The sequence below is a fragment of the Rhea pennata genome, chromosome 6 (genome assembly GCF_028389875.1).
Source record: "Rhea pennata isolate bPtePen1 chromosome 6, bPtePen1.pri, whole genome shotgun sequence".
NCBI classification, from domain to species: domain Eukaryota; kingdom Metazoa; phylum Chordata; class Aves; order Rheiformes; family Rheidae; genus Rhea; species Rhea pennata.
The window spans coordinates 37,294,836-37,312,799 of NC_084668.1; the positions used below are offsets into that span (position 1 = coordinate 37,294,836).

Sequence of the window (17,964 nt, forward strand, 5' to 3'; positions counted from 1 at the left end):
AAATATGTTGTCCCTTATGTTTTCTGAGGAAGAAGAGAGGAAAAATGTAGCTGACACAAATCAGTGTTGTACCCAGCAAACACCTCAGTTCAGTGGTTTTGAGAAGGAAGCTCTGGACTCTGTACCCCTAACCTACTTAAAGCACTGGTCTCCTAAAACACATAGCTTTTTGCCATCTCTGAATATTACATAGTGCACATTCACGTTTCGCATTTGGCTTCCGCCTTAATCTTTTATGGAGAAAGGCAATATTAAAAAGAGTACAAAATTGGTGAGATAGATCATCTCAGTGATTCTAGGCCTATTACAAGGCATGCTACCCCTCTGCTACTGGACAGCTTCTAGTCTGTAGAAATTCCTCTTGTACGTGATTTCCTCCCTTTCCAAATTCTGGGAAACCTAAATCTGAACTGCTTTTGAACTCTCTCTCTCTCTCTCTCTCTCATTTTTTCCCCCCCAGTGCTCAGACAAGTCATGTTTGAGAACTCCCTCTCTAAAAAAGAGAGTGATCGATATCAACTTGGAAGGGAAGAAGGATTCTGGAATGTTAAAATACATCAGGCACCAGGTATTGACTAGGCCATATCCTTATTGGGAGGTTGATATATAAATGTCAGATCAGATTGTAAGAAGAAGAAAAAAGGTGCATGGAGCTCTGAGCCTGTGTGAAGGAAAGAACTGGCATTCCTGCATATCAGTTCAGCCCTATAGTTTCCCTCAGCTGAGTAGTGCTAAATTTAAGCCTCTTAAGGTGACCCTGTCAAAGAAGCCTTAAGACACAGCTGCATTTAATGGTCATCACTGTTTCTGTTTCCCATAGGCAAACATGAATCAAATACTAGGTCTACAAAAATAAAAATAAAAAAATCTCCAAATATGATTAAATATAAGCTGTACGTTTACATCAGGATGGAATAGTTTTCTTCGTCCTTTCCTGCTCAGTGTTCCTGTTGTCTTGGCAGTCTGTGAAACTTTTATGAATAGGTATTAGTGTTTATTCACCATCTTGGTTTTGCTTTCTTTTTGTCCTTTTCATTAATGTTTTGGTGACATGAGTGACTAGCAACAGACTCAAGGAAGTAGCTTGCAAACCCTTCTATTTCAGTGAAGTTTGAAAACAACATTATTCTATGGAGCATTAACTGAAATGGCTAAAATCAGAGGTTGTCAGTGGATAATCTGCAGTCTAAAACCTGGGTGAAAATACTAAATGTATTATTCACTGTATATAGTTTGCACAGCTCAGTTCTGAGGCATGGCTTTGTTTTTTGCAGGTAATGAGCCTCTCCCCTGCACCTTTATCACTGCTAATCAAGGCAGCTCCTATCCTCACTGAAGAGATGTATGGGGACATCCAGCCCGCAGCATGGGAGCTCCTGCTCAGTGTGGATGAACACATGGCTGGAGCAGCAGGTAAGGAACGAAACCAGTTAGTGTGGCTACCCCTGCTGCTCAGCTCACAGCAGATCAGAGCCTTGCAAGTCTGCTTTGTAATGGAGGAAGTCATAATGACATCAAGGTTTTTAGGGAGGCTGTTTAGTTTTGAAAGACCTGGGTGTGTGTTTGTGCTCTGTACTAAAGAGGTAGTCAGAAGGATCAGGAAAACAATCTGTCAAGCCCTGGTTGCAGTGGATAATCAGAGAATAAGCAAAATTGTTTTTTGTTTGACTGGCTCTGTAAGTAGAAGAAAAACAGCAATTTAATATGTCCGCAGAATTAACTGAAGTATTAGATTTTGCCGTCTGGAAATTGTTAGTACCAGCTGATAGTTGATTTAAAAAAAAAAAAAAAAAAGAAGAAAGAAAAAGAAAGGGGATGAGAGTGGAACTGTCACAGCTCCTCTGCTGTGCTGAAAGAAGAATTCTCATGTTGCAGGGAGACAGCAGCATTGCTCAATGAATGATCTTGGTATTTATCTTTATTTTACATTTTCGCTTGGTAGTAAATTGTGCAGATGATATTTGCTGATGACACGTAGCTGGAAGGCATCTTTACAAGAGAAAAAGATCAGGATACCATATAACTGTGAATATATTACTTTGAAAAAGGAAATCTAGAAATGAGATTAGTTTTGTTATTACAAAGTACAAGATTATGCCCTTTCAAAATAATGTGTAGATTTTTCTGTTATGAGCTTGGATCTTCTGCCATGGAACTGATACAGAAGCAGAAAAGTTCATAGTGTATCAGTTGGCCAGAGGATGTCTATGAGTTACCAAGCATAAGCCAGCTATGAAGACAACAAATGTAGTCAGAATGTGTTAGAAGAGGCATTTCAGTAGAGATAGGAAGTATTAATATTTGTTGTGCAACATGTTGTACAATTACCTGGAACACAGTGCAGCCATACACAATTATTACCCAAGAAAGGAACATTTGAGTGGGACAAGTACAATGAAAGACTCCTAGGACAGGAGGCAAAATGAAGAAACTGTACAATTAGGATATTTATTTAATTGATTCAGGTGGAGGCTGAGGGGACATGCTGTTGCACTTCATAAATGTAGCAGAGCAGGAAGCAATAGATACCAGGCAAGGAGGAAGAAATATTTAAGCCATGATGACATAAAGATAGTTACAAACTTTCTATGACTTCTTTCAGCTGGAAAACAGAAGATTTCTAACCACCAGAGAAGTAGTATCTGGAACAACGAATGTACTCAGGTTTTGGAGTTTGTGAAAGGGATTGGATGTGACTCAGGAGGCCCCTTAGGGTCCTGTCTAAACATTCACAGCCAGTATATACTGATGCTAGGTGTTCAGAACCAAGGGCCAAGCCCCTAGAAGTCATGACCACGTCACATACACAAAACAAAAATTATTTAAACAAAATATAAATTTAAGCAATTGAGTTTATTTTTTAGCCAGTCTCCTGAGATTTTTGAAATTCTGCCTTTCTGTACCTCTACACCCAAGCAAGCAGCTTAAGGACTGTGATCTTTTCCAGATTTATGCATCTCAGGAAGTCACCACAGGAGTTCTTAAAGTGGGGATTAAATTACAGGCATTTTTATCAAAAGCTGCTGACAGTACAAGCGTTTTAAGTGTTCCTCAGGTATCTCTTCCCTTTTCCTCACACTCCAGTGTAGGTTACCAGTCCTTTATTAGCAGCCCCTCATAGCAATGACTTCTCCCTAAGTCTGTTATTTTACTCTTACATCTCATCTTCTTCATCAGTTCTGCTTCCCTCGGCTTTCTATCTGCTCCACCAGTGCACAGTGCACTACTACTTCAGCTCAGTTCTGTGCCCTCCCCTTCACCTTTGCCTTTCCCAGGCCAAACATGCTGAAAGGGAGAGAGGTGCAAAATAAAGAGGGGAAACAAGCCACCTTGAACTCCACTCTTTTCTCCCCTTTAAGGCCCTTTTTGGAGGAGTAATTTTGGCTGTTCCTCTTCCCCTTTATCCAAAACTTACTGTAGCTCACAGAGAAGGGAAGAGAGCTTTGCCATTCTCCCTGAGGAACCCTAGCTGACTATGGGATAATCCTCCATTCACAAGAAAGGAAGAGGGAGGAAGATGTAAGAACTATTTAAAGGTCTGCATTTTAGTTGCAAGAATGATTTCAGCCCTGACCTAAGTTGCATTCGTCAAGGAGAAAGTGTGAGAGCTGGCAATGGTGAGTGCTAAAAAACCTGCTGTGTTAGTGTACAACAGCACCATCTACTGATGCCTTCCAAAGCTGTATTTCTTTTTTGGGTAGTGAAGCCTCTCAGCATGATTTACACTTTTAAATCAGGCCTACTAAGATTTGACATAGTTTCACTGAAAACACCAAAGGATAGAAAATTCTCTGAGCTGGTAAAACAGGAGGGTCCTTACAGATTTGGAGCAGGATTTTGTGGCAGAACTAGGAGCCTATGAAGTGGAAAGCTGAACCTAAGCACTGGAAGAGCAGCCTTCTTATTCTGCAGATGTTCACACTCCCCACGTCAGCACAACTTTCATGCCTGGCACCTTCTGAATAGGTGTTGAGACAAACAAGATGGCAAATGTCATCCTTCTACGAGGAGAAAACATCCACGTAATCTAGAGAAATTGTTTCCAGTGATGAGCTAGTTGTGTAAAGAAATCGTGCACTCTGACCGCCACCCAACTCCCACAGCACCGCTGTTCCCCCTGCTTTTGTTTCCTGTTCCTGCCCCACAGATACCCATCTAAATTAACTGGCCTCCATGGGTTTGGAGTTGGGCTATATCTGTTTATATTCGAATATGCTCAAACGAAACAACTATGGGCCAACTCAACTTCTGTTGTGCTACTTTCCAATTTGATGTAGTCCTTTCTCTCCTAATTCACAGCAGTTCCATTTTCTCTTGGAGGCAGACTGTGATCACTATGTGCTGTCCAGCTGGTTAAGAACCTTTCTTTTTGTTTTTATCCCATAAAAATAGACAAGGGAGTCCTCTATTAGGGCGCTGCCTCCCACTGTAAGAGGAAGGCTGAGCTTCTCTTGAGGCAACCTGTATTAATCTTACAGAAATCATTTAGAAATGAATCCTTGAAAGCTGAACTGTATTAGTTTTGTTATTCCAGGAGATGCTCGTCAGTCATGCTTAAGTCAGTCATGACTGAGATTTTAATGAGAGGAGCAGAGCTGTGCTTTATTTTAAAAGCAGGTTTGTCAGAACCTTTTACAAGCATCACATATAACGCTGAATGGTTCCCAAAGATGGAATCTGACTTGCTTGGTTTCAAGAAGCAGTGCAGTTTTTACCAGGTCTGGTAAAGTGCTGATCTCATTTTTGGAGTCAAGATTTCTTTTTGGTGTGGGGGTTTGTACAGCTGCAACTTCTATCTGCCAAATAAACATATTAATGAGGAAAGCAGATGATCAAATGTTCTCTCCCTGCAGCTGCCATGTTCCTGCTGTGTGCTGTGAAAGTACCAGAGGCTGTTTCTGACATGCTGATGTCCGAATTTCATCATGCAGAGACAGTGCAAAGACTAAATGCCATTCTCAAATTTCACACGCTCTGGAGGTTTAGGTATCAAGTTTGGCCACGGATGGAAGAGGGAGCACAGCAGATCTTTAAGGTAGGTGAGACACATGAAACACACTGTTGCCATTTGTAGCTTGCCTTGTGGAATGGATGTGTTGTGGCTTGCTGCCATGAAATTGTCTCAAAGTCAGATTAGGAAAAAAATGGTCACATAAGCCCCACTACAGGGGAGGTGATGCGTAAAATGGAGAGAGTCCAGTGGGGGGGCACAGATCAAGAAAAACGCTGGGGAAGGAAAGAAACCTGCATCCTTACGTGGTCTTACAATGTAGTGAGATACAGAGTTGAGATAATTTTGCAGAGCTAATTAATGTCTTGGGTACTTTTGGTCATGTTTTGTTAGCAGTGCAGTCGTTAGTATTGGTTTGCTGTAACAAAATGTCTTCCACAAACTGAAGAGCCATTGCTTGACAAGTTGATACTTTTCAGTCTGACCCAGCATTGATAGAATTCATTTCACAGAGACAGCTTACATTTTCTTTGATAAGAGCAGTGTTACAGGTGAATGATTTGTTTGCAAATGACTCGATAGGGTTTCTATAAATCCCAGAGCACACAGCATTCTTTAACCTCATGCTGAATTGGGTCATGGACATGTCTGTTAGACGATCTGCTTTTAAATTGAAAAACCACCATTTAGGTGGACAAAACAACTTCCTCTTTTCCCCCCAAATACTCTGTAGTTTTTTTTAAAAAAAAAAAAAAAAAAAAAAGTGGCTTGCCACTGAACCATGTGCTGGGTGCAATTCCATGTTTGTCTGTGAAAGCACTAGCAGAAGGAACAGAAGACTCCGTTTCACATTTAAAATTTAAATCTGTCCCCAAAATTATTTTTCTCATTTTAATCCCCTGTGTTTTTGTTTAGATCCCTCCTCCAAGCATAAACTTCACTCTGCCTTCGCCTGTTCTGGGGATGCCATCTGTGCCAATGTTTGATCCCCCCTGGGTCCCTCAGTGCAGTGGGAGTGTGCAAGATCCTATCAATGAAGACCAGTCAGTAAGTAAAAACATTATAAGAGTGAATGCCCTTATTTCCCAATAAGGACATGGGGGAAGCTTGAGCTAAAAGATGCTGTCTAATCTCTGATTTTTTTAATATATTATTTATTTATTTATTTATTGCCTCCATCAGCTGGGGAGGATTTAGTCAGTATATTGTCAGTGCTGGGTACCCAGAATTTTCTATATGGCCATTAGGCTTTTCTGAGTGTTCAACAAGAGATTGTACTACATAACACAGCCCTGTGAAAGACAGTAACTCAGTTCTTAGTAGCACACAACTGTTATTTCTCCGAAGGATTAGTTCACTGAACTTAGTGTCTGACAGACACAGCGTTCTCTGTGCTAGTTCATTTGATATCTGCTCAGAGAAGTCTATACCAAGGCTTATTGTAGGTAATAACTCTAAGAGGACTCTCTGATGAATCTCTGTTCAGCTAGGACATGTCTGATTTGTATTCAGAAACTCAGTTGCTGAATGTCACTGAAGACTCTAGTGTGAAACCCAGGATGTGCGAGTCTTAACTGCTTCAGGCTGTGTTTCTTCTCTTTCCTTCTCGACAGAAATCATTTTCAGCCAGAGCAGTGTCACGTTCTCATCAGCGAGCAGAGCACATCCTGAAGAATCTGCAACAGGAAGAAGAAAAGAAACGCCTGGGTCGGGAGGCCAGTCTCATCACTGCCATCCCCATCACTCAGGAGGCCTGCTATGAACCAACCTGCACGCCAAGCTCAGAGCAGGAAGAAGAAGGTGTGCTGCAGAGCCAGGAACTCCCTTCCAGGAAAACTGAGAACACTTGCCCTCAATACAGAGCCTAGCTTAGGGGTCTGATGTCCAAGAACTGCAATTGTTCATGCTAGGGAAGTCCCTACTTTGGTGTGCTCAACGCTTCAGATCCTGCAAAGGCAGTAGCACTGAATCAGTTTTGTAGTACTGTAAAGGTGGCAAGCAGGCACATCCATTTGTTGAAGAATCCAGATGAATAAGAACAAGTGTAATTAAAAATTAGTGCAAGAAAAGCACAAAAACTTGGAAATGCTTAGTGCTCACTGTGTGTCCTGAGTTTCCCAGCCCTGACTTCGGTGAAAAGTGCCATCTCTTTGTGCCTCAAAGCTCCAAGCATCTTGCAGGATCAGATTTTAATATGATGAGAATAGAGGACACTAAGAGTGTATCTTTCCTAGATTTAACCTTGTAATAGGTAAAGGGAAGGCTCCTTCCACAGCTGCTGCAGCAGGCAAGTTCATCCTGTCCTAAGGTTGGTGGGAGGAATCACCCTTTGGAAGTATGTGTCTTAAGATGCACAGCTTAGGATACGGTAAATTGCCCTAAATGCCTAAAGTTTCCTCTCTTTATGGTGACTAAGGAAGCGTAGATGACCAGCTTAATCTCAGTACTGAACTTTCAGATGACCAAAATTACATGAGATGAGTTGCACCCTGCAAGTTTAGTCTTTGGGTGAGAATTTTCATTGGATCAGACTAAGAGATTGAAATACTTCATAAAAAGTATTCCAAGGTATATGACATTAAGTAAGTTCAGCGGTGTTCAAATCTGGGCTTGGGAAATTGGTGATCAAAATAGCAGTTGAGTGGTACTTAGGAAAAAGTAAGCACCAGCAATGGTGTTGGGTAGTAGGAGGTATGTAAAGAAAAGCCTGGAGTCAGTTAAAACATGACTCACCAAAACCCTGGATACTCTGGGAACAATGCTCTGGCAGTTCCCAGAGCATGAGGAAATTACCTACCTGATCTTTATAGATCTGAAATTGTGCCTTTTGAGTGTTGCCTGATTCCAATGTTCCACTTTGACTGTAAGTGCCCTCCTCTAGAAAGCTCTCTAGAGTCTGTCAGTAGGATCTGGATTGACATTTCCCACTCTCTTTGTCAGTAGAAGAAGTTGCCAACCTGGCCTCCCGCCGTCTCTCTGTGAGTCCTTCCTGCACCTCCAGTACATCTCATAGGAACTATTCTTTCCGCCGTGGCTCTGTCTGGTCAGTGCGGTCAGCAGTAAGTGCAGAAGGTGAGTTGAGTTCACTTTGGATTATCGTAGAATTTCATTCCATGGAAACCTTCCTGTTGATCCGTGAAGTTGATGGCCTTTGCTTTTTGCCACACGTGTTCACAAGCTTGAGCTACTTCAAAGTAAATTACTGCCCTGCGTTATTTTGTTCATTCCTGCTATCATGATGTCTCCCCTTATATCTCTTTTTTTCATTAACCCTGAGTAATGTCATGGAGAGCACTGTGGCTGAAATACAGTAAAAATTTAATCAGAAAGGAAATGAATTGTCCAGGAAAAAAGTATAAATTGAAAAAAAATATATTTACAATGAAAATTCTTGATCAAGAACTGGAAGCTCAGTTTCTTCTTGAAGATACGAGTAAACCTGCCATGCTTACATAGTCATCAGATAGATGCTCATTCTGTTCTGTTTGTACAGCACATAACTAACATAAACGTTTATTTAACCTATCTAGGTAATACTGCAGCTCATTCACTAACACAAACCATCTTCTCTTCTTACTGGTCCAGATGAAGAACATACTACAGAGCATACTCCAAACCATCACGTGCCACAACCACCTCAAGCTGTATTTCCAGCATGCATCTGTGCAGCGGTGCTCCCCATTGTCCATCTGATGGAAGATGGAGAAGTTCGGGAGGATGGAGTAGCTGGTACTGACCTAAATGAAGTTTCAAGTGATTCTTGCTCAGGGATGACAGAATGTCCCATTTAGTTTGAACAATGGCTTAAGTTTGTTAGTGTCATAATGTAAATGAAAAAGAGGTGTGACACAACTCAACTACTTGCTCATAGTTCCTGTTGCTTGTTACAATGTTGCCATTTTTCAGGCAGTAGTATGTGTTATATATTTTTATAAGCATATGTTTTTGTTAAAATGTTCATGAATAATATATTAAATCCCCGTTAACTATTTGAAAGTATATCTGCAGTAGAATTGTGACCTTATAGGATTTTTTTTTCCTTTTTTCACATAATTTGTTTTTGGTTTTGAGAGTTTTTTGTTATCTTTTGGGGCCCTTTTTGGGGCGCACAATGTTGAGAAGCTGGAAAGGGTCTATTAGGTGGATACCGGAATGGTAAGAGGTTTAGAACAGGTGTTCTTTGAGGGGTAATTGTAGAAGCTTGACTTGTTCGGTGTGGTGAAGAGGAAGCTAAGATACAGAGGAAGTCTACAATTACTGGAAGAACAGTTACAAAGACTGTGGAGCCAAACTCTCCTTCATAGTGGCAGATAGTCTTACATGAAAAAAACAAACAAACAAACAACAAAAAACCAGCCACAGCTTGCAATTTGGGAGGTTCAGGTTGGAAAATTGAAAAAAAACCTGCTTCACTAGGAACATAGTGCAGCCCTAGAACAAGTCATCCAGGGAGCTGATAGAATCTCCATCTAAAGCAGTAAAGACTTGATCAGACAAAGCCATGGCTGACCTGAACTTGTGTTGGTGCTCCAAGCAGGAGGTTAGGCTAGAAACCTTTGGAGGACTATTCCAACCAACATTTCTTTACTCCAAATGGAAAGTTAACTACATACAGCTCTAACGTTTGGTTTATGGTCTGTGATGTTCTTGTAAACTAATAATAGGTTCTTCTGTATTTGTTTCTCTTAAATGTTTATAGATGGTGGATTGTTGCTCTTCTTTCCTATCTTATCATTCATGTTGGCTGATTGAACACTAATCAACTGTTACATTTGTCATTCAATTTTAGGTGGATGTAGTTAGCCACCTAAATAATGTATGTGTCATACTTTGATCAAGAACTGAGTACTAAAAATAAAATTTGGGGGAATTGATCAACCTTTCACAATCCCCTGATGATTATTTGAATACTATCCAAAAATACCAAATAAAATCACTTGATAAATCATAGTGACTTTGAGCTCCTATGCACCAAAAACTCCCAGACGCATGTGAATTTGTTTTTTTATAGACTGATTTGCCTAATTTGGAGTTGTTAATCTGAATAGTTATTTCCTTATTATTCCCCTGACTATACTGGTGAAGTGCTTCTTCTTACATCACCAGCAGTTAGAGAAGGTTCAAATATTAGACCTGTCATTGTTCACTGAGATCGCTGCCCTGGTGACCAGGAATCCTGTTGCCTCAAAATGGCACCTGTGTGCTTAGTACAAAAATGATAATTGTAATAGAAGGTTAGGAATGTTTGCATCTAAGTGTACATCTTCAAGGCTTTTTCAAAGTGGAGGGTTCTGACTTTCTTTTATTTCTTTTACAGTAAGTGCTGTTGCTCAGCAGGTCTTGTGGAACTGCTTAATAGAAGACCCCTCTACAGTTCTGCGCCATTTTCTTGAAAAGCTCACAATAAGCAACCGACAGGTAGACTTTTTGTCTCCATGGTGGTGTATGTGTTATATAGAGCGCAGGAGCACAGATACAAGAAAGCAGAATCACTCTCTGGGTAGTGACTGAAGAATGTTTGCTATTATAATGTGGCTCAAGGTCTTTTAGGTCAATGTCATCAGTTGGCTTCCATCTGTGTACCACTGATGTGAATGGGACATAGCTGATTTCCCTCCTCTGAGGATGTGACCCTACTTAAAGCCAAATCCTGAATAACTGCTTAGTGAGCATAGCCCGCTTTATCTGCTGCAAGCAATACTAGCTTCACCCATACCACTCTGGTCAGTTTTCTCTGAAAGGTGAGGGTGGGCTTGTCTTTCTCTGGCTTACTAGGCTTCTTCCTTGTGCCATGGCTAAAGTGTATGGAAGAAAGGACTGACAGTTTTGACTGGATGAAAGGCCCCTCTTGCACACATGCTTCCCTTAAAGAATTCGCTAGTCTGCGTGAAAGAAAGCAGCACCTAAAAGAAGAGTTAGATTCTGCCCGTGTATCTACCCAGCAGCAACAAACATTGAGTTGAACTGAGCTAGATGCCACAGTGTCTCTGCAAGATCATCCAGGTAGCCCTTTGTTGTGATAAGAAGGATATATAGTATTGTTGCAGGGAGAAGTGTGTGGCATCAGGACATTACAATCAAGACAAATTACAGTAGGAAGTTTTGGCCTCTCTCAGGTCAAAAAGAAAGATATGGACCTGAGTGCTGTACCCTGGGCCTTATGTTGGGAATCATGGTGACAGTCATAAGCATATAGTTCCACTTTATACACTGAGAGAGAGAGCAGAACAAAGGAATATGGAAAAGAAGGGAAAAAACAAAACAAGGAAGGACAGATGGGAGAAAGCCTTTCTCCATTTTGTGATGGAAAAAAAAATAAATTTGCTCTTCTCTCAGGATGAGCTGATGTATATGTTGAGGAAGCTTTTGTTGAACATTGGAGACTTCCCTGCCCAAACGTCCCATATCCTCTTTAACTATTTGGTGAGTAATTCATGTATTTACTGTGTAGCCCGTAATCTCAGCTTGACCTGTGTATGTGTGTTCCAATGAGTGGATGTCACAATCTGCAAGGAAATGAATGCTCTATAACTTTTTCTTTATCGTTTGTATCTGTTGCTGGCTGTTGATGCAAATCACTAGGCTTACACCTGTCTTTCATTCCTTGTATTTAGGGAGAGAGAGAGGAATCTTTAACTTTTTCTATTAAGCCCCTAAGCTCTGTTAAGGGTTTCTGAATTTAACCATGAGCCATGAGTTGTAGACTCATGGATTCCAACACCTGAAACCTTTAATTATTATACTTAAATTTGATTCCTAAAGTACTTTACTTTTGGACAGCCCCATTGGAGCAAATCTAGTAGCTTCTTCAATAACTGTGGAAAAGGTAGTTGCTACAGTTCTTTCAGAGTCTGGACATAGAAAAATAGACAAGGACTTCAGGAGTCCTCCCTCCTTTGTGAATTGTCTTATATAGCAGCACATCAAAGCAGAAAGGATGGGAAGTTTCCCACTGTTCAGTTCTCCCTTTTCCTCACTTGCATCTCCCTTTTCTTCACCCACAATGGCTTTTTAGGCTGGGTTACAGTAGTCATTTTGCCCAAACCTTCCCCCCACTGCCTCTCTCTCCTCCCCAGAAGAAGGAAAAACAGTAGGTTTATAGGCAGCATAGTACTCCAGCAGGTGTGAATTTTCGGAACTTAAGTTTCACGAGTTGATCCTTCTGTCAGTGAAGAAAGATATTCTTGTCCTTAGTTTATACAATGCCCAGCATAATTAGAGTATGCATAACCTGATATTCCTCTAATTTATTACCTGCAGGTGGGATTGATCATGTATTTTGTACGAACTCCATGTGAATGGGGCATGGATGCCATTTCTGCCACACTAACTTTCCTTTGGGAGGTGGTGGGTTACGTAGAAGGCCTTTTCTTCAAGGATCTCAAACAGACTATGAAGAAGGAACAGTGTGAAGTGAAACTGCTGGTGACTGCCTCAATGCCAGGTATAAGAACTGCATCTTTTGAGCTTTTTCACTTCTAAATTCACTTACTTGTTTACAGCCACTTTGCTACCACACAGTAGGTCCATCAGAACTAGATCAGAAAAGGCCCTACTTCGAAAAGCTGCATGTTCTAAGTCAGTTGTCCTTGAATTGAGGCTTCAGTCAGTAAATTCCAACTCTAATTCCTGGAGAGTCAGAAAGCTGTTTTAAGAGCTCTGAACGAAGTAAACAAAAAGTGAATTAGAACAATCTTGTCCAACTCAGAGCTTTGTGCCAGTTGGCCTGTGAAAGGCTGGTAGAATGGATCACTGTAAAACTGTACCATTCAGAGCCGGTTTGATTCAATGCAGCCTCTTATTTAAGTCTTGAGAGAGACCAGGAGGTCCATGTTGTGAGCCTAGGGCCTTATGAGCCAGGCAAGAGATTTTCAACTGAAAAACAGGCCTGACCTTTTAGGCTTGTTCCTTTCTTGGAGTGACTGTTACTACTAAAGCTAGGTCAGTCCTTTAGGAACAGGTCAATTTCTTATCAAATATGATAGATTAGATAGATTCCAGGCAGGACTAGCATTATCTGCTAGTCCTGCTTAGGAATTAATTTTAACTATTACTTATCCACCATGGGCGATATTTTGAAATTGAGTTACTAAAAGAAGCCAGGGAGAATGCAATTGCTTTTTTTTCCCTTTAGGCACAAAGACCCTTGTTGTGCATGGACAAAACGAGTGTGACATACCAACTCAGTTACCAGTCCATGAGGACACACAATTTGAAGCTCTTCTGAAGGTAGGAGTAAGTTTTTTGAACTGGACAAACTACTTAATAGTAGATTTAGCTAACCATACCTGCATGCCAGCAATACATTCTGCCTGATATTCATGTTTCTGTGTGGAGGAGAGAAGTTGTGCTCTGACAAGCATTTTTGGTTTCCTGTGAGGAGAGGCTGGTTGTGAGAAACTTGTTTTTGCTTAACAGGATCTTGTTTTAGAGGGTAGTAGAAATGCCCTGACCTCCTAGTCAGACAAAATCCCATAAATGCAACTATATCTGCAGAAACTGCAACATGTTGGGTATTTGCTGCACGTTATTCTTTGGATAAATATGTAACTAACTGAAGTGTTTGGTTTAATCAACTATAAGACTAAACAGAATGATCATGATCAAAAGGAGAAGTGATGGTTCAGTAGCCATGATGGTATCTTGGGAGATATGAGGTCAATCCTCTTTTCAAAAGATTTCCTGATGACATTAACTGAACCACACAGGGAACAGGCTTGTAAAAGCCTCCAGTTTGTCAGTGCTTTGAAGGATTTGAACATTAGTGCCTCTGTACATCTCCCATCTCTAAAACTTGGTAAGTACATAGTATGGAAATGGAATCTACAATATCCATATGGATCATTTAGCTAAACAAATACACCTAATGTGAAGAGAGACATAGAAATAAGTAACATCGGTTATCAGGATTGTGATACTAGCATATTTTGATTGCTACAAACATATTCCTGTATTTTTTGATTAAAAAAGGAAATTAAGAATTAATGCCTGAAGAGTATATCAGCCTGAGACATTCAAGTTTGGACCTTTATACATTAACTAGATAGTAATTTTTTGGATGTTATAGTCTTTGTACAAGACAACTAATAAGTAACAAGGTGTTGTTTTTTCTTTTCTTTATCTTCAGGAGTGTTTGGAGTTTTTTAACATACCTGATACCCAGTCTTCTCATTACTTTTTAATGGATAAGCGATGGAATCTTATTCATTACAACAAGGTGAGGCAAAGATGTCAGGTACAGATGACTTTGCTCTTTTTATCTCATCCTTTTTTAAACATCAGGGTTATCTGAACAAAAACAGCAGCCCATAAATTGCCAGAATTATGTCCTGTAGGCACCACATCTCTCATGTTTAGTTGCATGTAGTGAAAAACTGGAGTTTGTTAGAAGAGGGAAGAGACAGAAGTAGAGGCCTTCCTATTAAGTTGTTAATATCTAACTTCCTTAGAAAAAAAGGGAGAGTAAATTTCTCTTATGTTTATGGTCTTCTATGATGCTTGACACTTGGAGCTCCTACTGAAAAGCTTCAGAAAGTTCAAACAATGTCTTCTCAGGTTTTTCTTTTGAGAGGCTGCACGTTATTATCTTTGGTTCAATATCTGCGCAGTGTCAAGACTGGAACTGGATTGTATCTGGACAGCCCAGATGCAAGCAGAATGATTTGGGATTTTGTACCCCTGCCCGTGGTTTAGCGTGCTTTCTAAGAGGGATGAGGAGAGGGGATAGCATTTTTATTTTACCAGTGCCAGCTTCCTGGTCTCCACTAAAGGGCCTTTTATTCAGTCCTGATGAATGATACTGTTGCAATTGCATTTGTTTAAGATACACCTTACTGTTTCCTCTCCTGGCAGACCTACGTCCGTGATATTTATCCTTTCCGAAGGTCAGTTTCTCCGCAGCTCAACCTGGTGCAGATGCATCCAGAAAAGGGTCAAGAGCTCATTCAGAAGCAGGTACCTTACTGTCACCAAATATCTCTGCCCAGAAACAAATCCTGTAAATAAACCTTCCTTTCCTCTTTAAAGGTTTATGCTGCAGATATTGAGCTTTGCTAGAAAAGCAGAAATTGGCACAAAATCTGCCTTGGTGCCATTGGGCAGGTTTTATGGTGTTTTGAGAAGAGTCAAAGAACACAATGTAAATTCCCTCCCTGTCTCTCTAGTCATTTTTTTCTTAGGCAGATCATTTTGCTTTCTCTTATCCTTAGCCCAAACAGTCAATTGCCTCAGCTTCCAAGGATGCTTATTCCTTTCTCAGCACTACCTCTGTCTCTTTAAGAACCTTTTTGAGGCCTTTTCTTCGGAAGTCTGTCTGGCTCTGGAACTGGAACCGTCTGTTCTACCTCCCCCTCTGTCCTCTCACTACAGAGAATGTTTTATGTTTCTCTTCTTAGTCCTCTCAGGTACTGGTCTTTTAGCAAAGCCACTGCCAGAGGCATGACAGTAGTGACTGGTTCATTTGAGGAATCTCTGCCCTCAGAAGGATTCTGTCCTCCATATCCTTCAGCCTCATGATGTGATAGCCTGTCTGGTCCTGATAGTGCTGAGCATCTCTCGGGAGTTCTCTTACGGGAGCTAAACTCTAACTAAAGCAGCAGGGCAGTGCCTTTAATGTGCTGCAAACCCCTCAGGGTACCATTTCTCTAGAAAGATGATGGTATTGAGCTCACTCCATCTGCAGAAAGCCACCTGCTCTGTTTTTCCACAAAGGCAGGATTGTCTCAGTAGCTCAGGACTCAGCGTTTAGGGAAAAGTTGCTCTAGGTGTATTTGGAAAGGATGACACTAAGTAGGGAATAAAGATGGAGGGGAATGTGGTTATATTGAGTTCAGTATTAACAACTTTATTATTCTAGCCAAAAAACAGCTACTGTAGTTGTGTCCCTGGCAACTTGAGTGCAGGGACAGGAAATTATCATCAGGAATGGTTGTAAAAAGCAGCTGTAAAGCTGGTTTAGTGGGACTAACAGCTAAAATAATGGCAAACATAGTTAATGCTGTCTTATATGCGTATACTACAGACTAGAGAAATATCTTACATGTTGCATCTGTCAGTAGAAAATCTATGAAAAACTGAAATGACTTAGGATCATTTTGGCTACTTCTCTACCAAAGATTATTCTCGTTGTGGGTGTAGGAGATGTGTCCCACAAATCAAATCTGGGTTTGATATGTCCCACATCACCCAAAAAGATTTAAATGGCCTGTCTAGATTTTTCAGGGTATCATTTTACATTCTTCATTCTTCTATTTAGATGACTTAGAGGCCAAAATATTTCTAAGGTACAATTTGAATCAAGCATCTGCTAGCCTCTCTGTAGTCATGCAGAAAGGTGTTGGACAACATTCAGCTTCAGCAATGAAAACAGTATGGTGGAGTCTGCCCACAAAGCAGCAATCCATAGAAAAGTGCTTTCTTTATTGTTGAGTGAGCACCCAATTCTAAGCTGATTGCATTTCAGAGCAAGGTCATAGCAACTCAAGGACATGGGAAGCTGAACTTTGTCACATGTTAAGCCACATATTCCAAGTTTTGGCCTCAGCCCAGTAGCTAAGACCTGACTCAGAACTGTTGTTAAAGACAGCTGCTTCTCCTCCTGAGCATCACTCTGCCTTACAGTTACTCTCAGCACCTAAATAGAGTAGCTGCTGTCTGACTAGTCCTACCAGTCAGAAGTTTTAAAGGAGGCTGGTGCAGTGTGACTAGGTTTCCCAGCTGGTGTAAACCAGAACAGATCTTCTGAAGTCAACAGGGCTTTTTACGTTTTATGACTAACTTTTGCAATTGTATATACAGTTGCTGTCGTTAGATGCAGCCTAGCCTTGACCCAAAAGGTACGTAACCATTTCAACCAGATGTTGACTATTGTCTGAGATCTTACAGAGAGCAACACAATTGTATGGCTTTCAGTTTGGAGTTAGTTTGCCTTTAACCAGCTTGGGGCTTACATAGGCAAAGCTTACATTGATCTGCAAAAGACCACGTAGTCTACAAAGTGTTTAACAGCCATTCGAGACCCTCCATAAGACTTGACTGAAGTATTGTTAAAACTTTACAAACACAGCCCACCTTTGAGCTAAGCTGAAAAACAGAGGTCAGTCAACTCTAGCAAAAGGTGTAGCATCAGTCCCTGTGATGTGTTTAGCATCTTGGCTATACTGCAGCATCCTGCCCATCAGAGAAAGCTGTGGAAGGACTATGCTAACTTCAAAAAGCATATATAATTTTCTGAAGAGCTTTTTAACCAGATGGATTCTGCTCCTTGTCTCTTTTTCCCTCCCAGGTATTCACCCGCAAGCTAGAAGAGGTGGGGCGCGTGTTGTTCCTCATATCACTGACACAGAAAATCCCTACTGCCCACAAGCAGTCTCATGTATCTATGCTCCAGGAAGACCTCCTCCGCTTGCCTTCCTTCCCCCGAAGTGCCATTGATGCCGAGTTCTCACTCTTTAGTGACCCCCAAGGTATGGTCTTTTTGCTAGCTTTCCCTGGTGGTTGTACTGGGCTGAGAAGGTTTCTGTGACTCCCTTCATTTGCTTTAGTAACATATGGGCTTGTAGCATTACTGAAGGCTGACAAAAAACCTCTTCCTAAAGAAAATGATACACAGATACTGGCACGTAAGCATGACAGCAGTAAAGGCTATGCTGTGTTAGAGGTCTGCACGCCAGGCTGCTTTCTTTGCATCCAAGCCAGAGTTTTTTATAGTTATGTATTAAAATTGTGTATGATGCTAGAGCTGGAATACTGTGTCCTGCTTTGGTATCACCAGAGCATGAGAGTTGTTGACAAACTGAGGAGAGTCCAGTGGAGAATCACAAAGCTGGTTAAAGGGCTGGAGGACTTATATGAGGAGAGGTGAAAGAACTTGGACTTCTTTCATTTGGAGAAGACAGGGCTTGGGGTAGGGATCTAACTGCAGAATTCCATTAAAGGGATATTTTGGAGAGGACAGAGCCAGACTCTTCTAAGAAATACACAGGAAAAAAAGGAGAAGAGGCAACAGGCCCAAG

General features: G+C 41.0%; 1 protein-coding gene across 3 annotated transcripts in view; it reads left to right on the forward strand.

Moving 5' to 3' along the window:
• The window catches only part of UNC80 (unc-80 homolog, NALCN channel complex subunit), a 134,680-nt gene that overhangs the window by 77,369 nt on the left and 39,347 nt on the right, over positions 1 to 17,964 (forward strand). For all 3 annotated transcript variants that reach the window (XM_062578655.1, XM_062578654.1, XM_062578656.1), the window contains 14 exons: positions 461 to 568; positions 1,275 to 1,413; positions 4,854 to 5,035; positions 5,867 to 5,998; positions 6,565 to 6,751; positions 7,892 to 8,023; positions 8,537 to 8,680; positions 10,269 to 10,369; positions 11,288 to 11,374; positions 12,212 to 12,395; positions 13,086 to 13,180; positions 14,079 to 14,168; positions 14,804 to 14,905; positions 17,235 to 17,415. In XM_062578655.1, the coding sequence (XP_062434639.1) occupies positions 461 to 568; positions 1,275 to 1,413; positions 4,854 to 5,035; positions 5,867 to 5,998; positions 6,565 to 6,751; positions 7,892 to 8,023; positions 8,537 to 8,680; positions 10,269 to 10,369; positions 11,288 to 11,374; positions 12,212 to 12,395; positions 13,086 to 13,180; positions 14,079 to 14,168; positions 14,804 to 14,905; positions 17,235 to 17,415 (1,864 nt within the window). The remainder of the gene's footprint in view (positions 1 to 460; positions 569 to 1,274; positions 1,414 to 4,853; positions 5,036 to 5,866; positions 5,999 to 6,564; positions 6,752 to 7,891; positions 8,024 to 8,536; positions 8,681 to 10,268; positions 10,370 to 11,287; positions 11,375 to 12,211; positions 12,396 to 13,085; positions 13,181 to 14,078; positions 14,169 to 14,803; positions 14,906 to 17,234; positions 17,416 to 17,964) is intronic.